The sequence below is a fragment of the Triticum aestivum genome, chromosome 2D (genome assembly GCF_018294505.1).
Source record: "Triticum aestivum cultivar Chinese Spring chromosome 2D, IWGSC CS RefSeq v2.1, whole genome shotgun sequence".
Lineage (NCBI taxonomy): Eukaryota > Viridiplantae > Streptophyta > Magnoliopsida > Poales > Poaceae > Triticum > Triticum aestivum.
In genome coordinates this window covers 129411937-129420622 of record NC_057799.1, presented here as the reverse complement: position 1 = coordinate 129420622, position 8686 = coordinate 129411937, and the positions used below count along the sequence as shown (strand labels likewise).

The following is an 8686-nucleotide window of genomic DNA, read 5'->3' as shown; positions in this document are numbered from 1 at the left end:
TAGTCCGAATTGGACTAGGGGGAGGGGCGGCGCCCCCTCCTTCCTTCTCTTCTCTCTTCCCCTTCCTTCTCTCCTACTCCTACTACTTGGAAGGGGAGGAATCCTACTCCCGGTGGGAGTAGGACTCCCCAGGGCGCGCCATAGTAGAGGGCCGGCCCTCCCCCTCCTTCACTCCTTTATATACAGGGGAGGGGGGCACCCCATAGACAACTATTGATCATTGATCTCTTAGCCGTGTGCGGTGCCCCCCCTCCACCATAATCCACCTCGGTCATATCGTCGAGGTGCTTAGGCGAAGCCCTGCGTCGGTAACTTCATCAACACCGTCACCACGCCGTCGTGCTGACGAAGCTCTTCCCGGAATCTCTACTGGATCGTGAGTTCGCGAGACGACACCGAGCTGAACGTGTGCTGAACGCGGAGGTGCCATACGTTCGGTACTGAGGATCGGTCGATCGTGAAGACGTACGACTACATCAACCGCGTTGTCATAACGCTTCCGCTTAACGGTCTACGAGGGTACTGATACGTCTCCGACGTATCTATAATTTATGAAGTATTCATGCCATGTTTACAATAGTTTTATATGATTTTGGTATGATTTGATTAGAACTAACCCGGACTGACGCTGTTTTCAGCAGAACTATAGTGGTGTTGTTTTTGTGCAGAAATAAAAGTTCTCGGAATGCGATGAAAATCAACGGAGATTTTTTCTGGAAAATATGAAAAATACTGGAACAAAAATCTACCGGAGGGGAGTCACGGGGGCCCCACGAGGGTGGGGGCCGTGCCCACCCCCCTGGGGCGCGCCCCCCTGCCTCGTGGACTCCCCGAAGGCCCCCTGACGTGAAATCAACGCCAACTTCTCCTATAAATACAGAAACCTTTGGGAAATAACCTAGATCGGAAGTTCTGCCGCCGCAAGCCTCTGTAGCCACGAGAAATCAATCTAGGCCCTCTCTGGCACCCTACCGGAGGGGGCCATCATCATCGGAGGCCATGGAGGAGGATCCCGGAGGGGCCATCATCGCCATGAAGGCCAAGGACCAGAGGGAGAACCTCTCCCCATCCAGGGGGGAGGCCATGGAGGAGGAAGCACAAGGGGGAGAACATCTCCTCCTCTCTCTCGATGGCGTCGGAGTGCCATCGGGAGGGGAATCTTCGCCGCGGTGATCGTCTTCATCAACATCACCATCATCATCACCATCCTCATATCTTTTACGTGGTTCACTCTCACGCACCCTGCTGTAATCCCTACTTGAACATGGTGCTTTATGCCACATATTATGATCCAATGATGTGTTGCCATCTTATGATGTTTTTAGTAGATATCTTTTGTCCTTGGGTTGATTGATGATCTAGATTGGTACGAGTTGTATGTTTTATTTTGGTGCTGTCCTATTGTGCCCTCCGTGTCGCGCAAGCGTGAGGGATTCCTGCTGTAGGGTGTTGCAATACGTTCATGATTCGCTTATAGTGGGTGGCTTGAGTGACAGAAGCATACACCCGAGTAAGGGGGTTGTCGCATATGGGATAAAAGGGGACTTGGTACTTTAATGCTATGGTTGGGTTTTACCTTAATGATCTTTAGTAGTTGCAGATGCTTGCTAGAGTTCCAATCATAAGTGCATATGATCCAAGAAGAGAAAGTATGTTAGCTTATGCCTCTCCCTCATATGAAATTGCAATGACGACTACTGGTCTTGTTAACAATTGCCTAGGACAATTCCGCACACCGATCCATCATTATTCCACACTCGCTATTTATAATATTTAGTAATATATTCTAACTTTATGATAACATCACCTACTTTTATACTTTAGCTCTCCGATCATGCAAAGTTATCCTCTTCATACCCACAACGTAGTTTTATTTCTCGTTTCTAGTTGGAAGCAAACGTTCGGTGCACGTAGAGTCGTATTGGTGGCAGATAGGACTTGAGAGAATATTGATCTTACCTTTAGCTCCTTGTGGGTTCGACACTCCATACTTATCACTTCCACCATTGGGAATTGCTACGATGATTCCCTGCACTTGGGGATTATCAGGTACGTGGACGACACTCTCCCCTCTCATTGCTATGCATCACCATGATCTTGCGTGTGCGTAGGAAAATTTTGAAATTACTATGTTCCCCAACAAATCTGATGTTTCATAAGTTACACGATTTAAATTGGAGAACCAGCCATGCATTGGGTGGTTAGTGGAGATATTTGCCAACCAACTAAAAATTAGGTCTGACAATACTATGTCTCATTGAGGCAGATTTTTTCCAACAACAAGCGATATGGTTGTTGTGATTTCTTTAGTCTTGAATTAGGTATTGTGAGTGTGTAGGCAACATGAATGTATGTGCATTACATAAGTTATGTCAGTTATTGTGGGTGCTTAGTTCCATATTTTTTCCACCAGTAGTCGGTATCTTCCATTTCAAATGTCAGTGAACATCACTTCTTCTAAAAAGCAATTCCCGAATAGGAAAAAACTTGAAACCCTTATTTTTGTTATTCTTTCCTCAAGAAAAAACCCACCCTTATACTTTGTACTCAACATCTCTACGATGAAAACATAGTTATACATTTTTTGGAGTGAAATGCATAATAAGTCCCTAAACTATTCTTGGGGTATCAAGTAGGTCCTTGAACTTTCAAAATCGTCATCTAGGTCTTCAAAATGCAATTTGTGGGTCATTCATGCCCTTTATCTTTTTATGACCGCATATGATTGGATAGATGGTGTCATGGACTTGTGACACATAGGAGATGATGGACTTGGTGACAAACATTCCACCAAAACTTGTCAAGGTCTTTGCAAAAGAGCCCCTCGATATTTTATGGTGGTTGAATAGTGTCATCTGATTCGTTGCCCCCTTATTTTCTTCTCCTTCTCTTCGTGTTCTTCCTCCTTACAGTAGCCTCATGCATGGACGGTAGCTTTAGCATGTCTGGGAGCTTGATTTCTCCCACCTTCGGCCCCATGGCTACTTCAGCTCTTCATCTCTTCACTTGCCGCTCAAGGACAATGTTGCAAATCATCTCCAAATAGGATATGAGTTCGGGTCTGGTGTTCTTCAATGGCCTAAATCAAAAGGTCAGAAACGAGTTTTCTCTTCTCTTCTGCTTCAAATCACTCAGTTTGTTGCTCCCTTTGATATGAAATTTGATTTCGCCAAAGAGGGGGGGGGGGATTGATCCTGCCATAGCATTTTCCTAAACGTTTGAGTATTTTGGAGTCGGTGTTGGATTATGGTACTGACGTTCCTCAAGAGAAGATTGATTTCTAGTCTCATCACCATGAAAACAAATGTCTTGTTGATGTATCTCTATGGAAAACACGTCATCGCTGGTTTCTACATGCACGCGAAAATCATCACCATCATCATCAGAAAAGAGCGTATACAAGCATCTAGACCAGCAAAGCAACTCGCAACATCAAAACCTTAAAAATCATAATTCCTAGACAACAAGACCAAATCCTATATCAAATCACACGAGAAAAAAAATAGGTTAGAGCTAACCTTAATGTTGGGACAGATCCCTAGTGCGGCGTCATCCTACATGATTGCCATTGTTGCTCATTTGTTTGCCCATGTCGTCGCCTCTGAATCCCCACATCGAGGAAAAAAATAATTTAGGGGGGGGGGGGTGGGCAGGGAGGAGAAAAGGAATGTGAGTGAAAATTCATATTATATATGTTTTCACGTTTTTATATACAAAGTACTAGAGGGATCGAGACAGGTTAGAACCTGAACCACTCACTAACTCACTTCGAGATACTCCTATACGATGGCTATTTCAAATGTTCAAGCCTGCCATCATTCACTACACTTTTTTTTACCATGGCTAAGGTTAGATGTAGAAATAAGGTCACACTTCACCACACTTAGATAATCTTGCCATATTTTTTCCGAGTCAATGACATGTGGGGTCTAATTTGCATGAAAAAGTCCTTTTACAAGTGTGGCGACAACCCAAACAGAAGGCTAACTCGATCAAACATGCTTAACTAGTGGAAGTATGTCAATCAAACACGCCCATATCACACCTTCGAAATAGCCTAGGATAAAATTCAGTATTTTTTTTTACATGTTTACACGATTGAATGGAAGTCGTTCGCCACTGCTCCCGTGCTGCGTCCTCGCCGGCCGATCTCAGATCAACGTCAGGGATTGCACCTAGTAGCGCCTCTTAGATCTGGCACCCAGTGGAAGTGAAAACCTCCCCTAACCCTCATCGCTCCCTCGATCTCCTCCCGTCCAAAAATGTGGCGCCGCCACCTCCTCCGCCGCCTCCTACCATCTCCGGCCACGGCCGGCACCCCCTCCCCGTTGGTTCGCCACCTCTCCACGACACCCACCCCCTCCTCCACCACCGATACCACCTCCATCGCCTCCTCCCTCGCCGCCGCGGTCACCAAGCTCTCATCCACCCCGGCCCCCGCCACCTCCCCGGACGCCTACTTCTCCCTCCACTTCTCCGACGTCCGCCCTACCAACGCGCTCCTCGCCGAGACGCTCTCCCTCTCCCCTCCCGCCACCTCGCGCGCCGCCGCTGACCTCTTCCGCTTCCTCGTCCGCCGCTCGCTCCACCCCTCCGACGGTGCTCTCGCTCTCGTCGTCCGTCACCTCGCCCGCCGCCGCGACTTTCCTGCCGTCCGCACGCTCCTTCAGGAGTTCCCCTCCGCGCTAGGGCCAGACACAGTCGACGCCTACCTCTTTCATCTGGCGAGAGCTGGGCGCGCCACGGACGCGCTCAAGGTGTTCGACGAATTGCCTGGGGAGCTTCGCACCCGTGGGGCGCTCACTTCGCTGGTCTCCTCCCTCTCGTCCGAGGGCTTCCCACAGCTTGCAGAGCGTGCTGTCAAGAAGATCGCTCATGAGATCTTCCCGGATGACAATATTTGCACTTTGCTGGTATCTGGTTATGCTGATGCTGGTAAGCTTGACCATGCGCTAAGGCTGATCGGTGAGACACGAAATGGTGGGTTCCAGCCAGGTTTGGATGCCTACAATGCTGTTCTTGATTGTGTCTGCCGTCTCTGCCGCAAGAAAGACCCGTTAAGGATGCCTGTAGAGGCAGAGAAGTTCTTAGTTGACATGGAGGCCAATGGCATTCCCCGGGATGCGGGAACGTTCCGGGTGCTGATAAAAAATCTCTGTAAGATTCGCAGGACTGAGGATGCAATGAACCTGTTCCGACAAATGGGCGAGTGGGGATGCTCGCCAGATGCTGACACATATCTTGTGCTTATCAAGAGCTTGTACCAGGCTGCCAGGATCTCTGAAGGGGATGAGTTGATGATTTGGATGCGGTCTGCAGGTTTTGGAGATAAACTCGATAGGAAGGCGTATTATGGATTCATCAAGGTTTTATGTGGGATTGAGAGGGTTGAGCATGCTGTCAAGGTGTTCCGCCTGATGAAAGGATACGGGCATGCACCTGGAACGAAATCATATAGCCTGCTGATTGAGAAGCTGGCTAGTCATAATTTAGGGGATCGTTCAAATGCACTGTTCAGGGAGGCAGTAGCGCGTGGGATTACCGTGACACCAGGAGTCTATAAGATTGACAAGAGGTATGTGAAAGAGAAGAAGGAGAAGAAGGTGAAGAAAAAGCTGACTTTACCGGAGAAGAAGATATTAAAGAGCAAGCGGCTGTACAAGCTCAAAATGAGCTTTGTCAAGAAGCCTAAGCGGCGAATGAGGGCTTGAGCAGACTTGGGGGTAATTTTCATACTCATGCTATTTTTCCACTGATAACATTTATGTTCTTTGCTTCAGAATTTGCTTAGGTGGACTGTTTCGGATACGAGACCGTCATTTTATGTTGGCTGTTTTAACCAGTAGCATATCCTACATCAGTGCACTTAAATGTAGGAACGCGCAGAACTCTGCTTTTAAAGGAGGCTGATATGCCGGTTTGGAACTTCATGGAATCTTACACTTCGTACCATTCCACTTAAAGATGGTCAAAACTCAAGATATTAGTCTATACAGAAAATGTTGGTGTAGGTATCCATAAGATGGAACACTGGGTGTCGGATAGGCTGTTAAATCGATAAATTCCACCTTCATCTATGTGAGAAACGAGAAGGAAGTTTGCGAAATGAGAAATTTTGGCTAGGGCGGTAGGACTAAATTTTCTTGAGTGGGATTGCTCAACTCGCTACAAAGTTATTAAGTCAGTTGATTGGTCATGGATTCCCAATCGCTGATAGTTAAACGAGTTAGAGTTGGACTGAGAAATTGAGGTATCTAAGTTGACTTCTCATTTTATTTTTCATTCATGCCTGCTATTTGTGGTCTGGGGTGCTTCATTTTTCCCTGTAAAAGCGGAAAGAACAACTCATAAAGCACTTCTATGGCCTGATTTTCGACAACCCACTACACTAATGACCATAGTGCCTTAGTGCTTCAAGACTCGTGGAATGTAGGCTTGGGGGCAAGCAGAGAGCACAAAAGAACAAATCATCTTTGTTTCTTTAGTGCATCCAAACAGTTGCACTCAGGTGCAGTTACAGAGTTAAGATACTTTAATGGAAACAAGTTGTGCTTAAAACCAAGAATCATGGATGTAACTTTTGCTAGGACTGGATAATGGTAGGTACAGCGAAGAATCGTGGATGTACTTTCTGCAAGTCCACAGTGAAGTGCAGAAAGGCTAGTAAAGTTGCTTAAATATTCTTTACCCAACGTTATCATGCCTCTTCCTTCCACAGGACTGACTACACTGATGTACTCTTCGTTAGACAATATTATCAAGTCATACTCCTTTTCTTTTGCCTGCAGTCCAGTCTGTTTCAGGATAGCATAATGTCAACACTCTGTCGACAGAGTTACAGTAGTGTGCTTAGGATGTGTGTACTTTCCACTGAAAAATTATAATAGTTGATGTGCTCCACACTAGGCCGCTTCATTAATTTACTATCCTTGCTAGTGTGGTATCTCTTTCCTACATGGATATCTAGAGTTGGTCGTTGTTTGTGGAGACGATCTTATCTCTTTCAAGATAGGAAATGCTCATGTTAATTGGAAAACAATAAATATTGGCATAGTGAAATTTGAATAAACAGTTGCTGTTAATTTTTATTTTTGGAACTTCCTGCGCATATCCCTGCAAATATGTTAGTAATGGTTTGTCCCCTACTTACAGTTCGGTCGGAGCGGATGATCGTGGGAGGGGAAGCATCGGACGAAGCCTACCTGCAGTTTAGAAGAGCGGAAAATTGGTGTCCGTGAGTTGTGCCCGCCGTTGCGAACGGCTAACAAACAACATTACCTTTCCGATCTGAGGGCTTCATACAAGCTTGCTCTTTTTTGTTGATGGATTGCTGAATCTATGTTGATGTTCCCTGCAAATGTCGCAGCAGAAATAATGCACGTTTTACCTGTTAGTTCATTATGAGAAGTAGCTTCTGGGTTCTTATGAAGCAACTATCTGTAGCTGATATCCTTTAAGCAACGGTTTTGTAGCTGATAATCACCTCTCTTAAGGATGCTTAGCGCCTCTTCTTTCCAGTAAGTAAGCCCGAATGCTGAACTTCAACGGGCTCCAGGACCTTCTACATATATGCTTGATAGGTGTGCGTCACATCAGGATTTAGGTCTGGGCAAATTTCCTTTTCTGAGATTTCCACCGGACAGGTAAAATCCTGTGCATTTGTCTACCTGGCTTCGCTGTGGAGGCCGGCCACTTTGGTTAGCGTGCGCTGGCGCCTCTTTTTGCGAGTTCTTATCTTATAGGTCATTCTTGGATCAAGCTCACACCATGATAGAAGGGAGATAACAAAAACAATGGAATCCCGGGACCCCGTCGCCCCCTTTGTCTTTACTGGCATAGTTTGATGCACACCAGTAAGTGCTCCGGTGAGAGCCAACCGAAAAAGTTGCGTCCAAAGGACGGGCAAATCATGAAAGATTTTGTCAATCTTTCATGACATCTTCTAAGGGGTAGTACAACATTCGTTTCAGCGACAATTAATATGGGATGGAGGGAGTAAAATTTGGCCGGACAACATTGAGTTCAGAGGACCGTCGCCGACTACCCAAATAGTCAAAAATTGGCGTCTGTTACTGGAATTGTCCCAAGCTTCTTCTAGATCACCAGACGAAGAATCATGTTGCTTATGTAAGTCTAGTCTAGATAGCTGGTCATCTAGGTTAGGGGAAAGAAATGATTAGCTCTTTCTTTTTATAACCCAAAAATCCGTGGACGGAGACGGACAGCGCACCAACCTTGGACCATGCCCGTCCATTGTTTCAAGGAACGCCTTACTTTCGCTCTCCCGATAAATATCAGCGGTTAGCACACAAGGTAGTGAACAGTGACGGTGATGGGAACTTGATTTGGCCCAAAACTATTGAGGAAACAGAAGCTCGGATCCCTCCAACCGATGCAATCCCTCTCGTCAGAAATGGAACTTGTGCACCCACTTGACCCGCATTGGCCGATTCTCCCCTGTCCTGTTGCCCTGACTGGGCGATGGCGATCGTCGCCGTTCGGTTGTTGGGCTCCCCGAATTGGGCATCTTGGGTGTTTTTGCGTGGTGTGGCGCCCTTCTTCTCTACCGTTCCTTGCTAATAAGCCAGCAAGCGGACCGCCCGTGCAGCAATTATTCGGAGCTGTAATAAACTCCTCAGCTGTAATAAACTCGGAGAGGTGTGGGTATGAACGCAAGGCTTGAGAA

At 46.5% G+C, this 8686-nt stretch overlaps 1 protein-coding gene across 1 annotated transcript; it reads left to right on the top strand.

Moving 5' to 3' along the window:
- Window positions 1-4181: 4181 nt before the first annotated feature.
- Window positions 4182-7627, top strand: LOC123052151 (pentatricopeptide repeat-containing protein PNM1, mitochondrial). Its single transcript, XM_044475256.1, has 2 exons — window positions 4182-5723; window positions 7153-7627. Exon 1 carries the CDS (start codon window positions 4263-4265, stop codon window positions 5709-5711), a length of 1449 nt encoding a protein of 482 aa, XP_044331191.1. The 5' UTR covers window positions 4182-4262; the 3' UTR covers window positions 5712-5723; window positions 7153-7627.
- Window positions 7628-8686: the final 1059 nt, after the last annotated feature.

Coding starts and splice junctions, on each gene's coding strand:
- LOC123052151 (XM_044475256.1), top strand. CDS start 4,263: ATGTGGCGCCGCCACCTCCTCCGCCGCCTCCTACCATCTCCGGCCACG.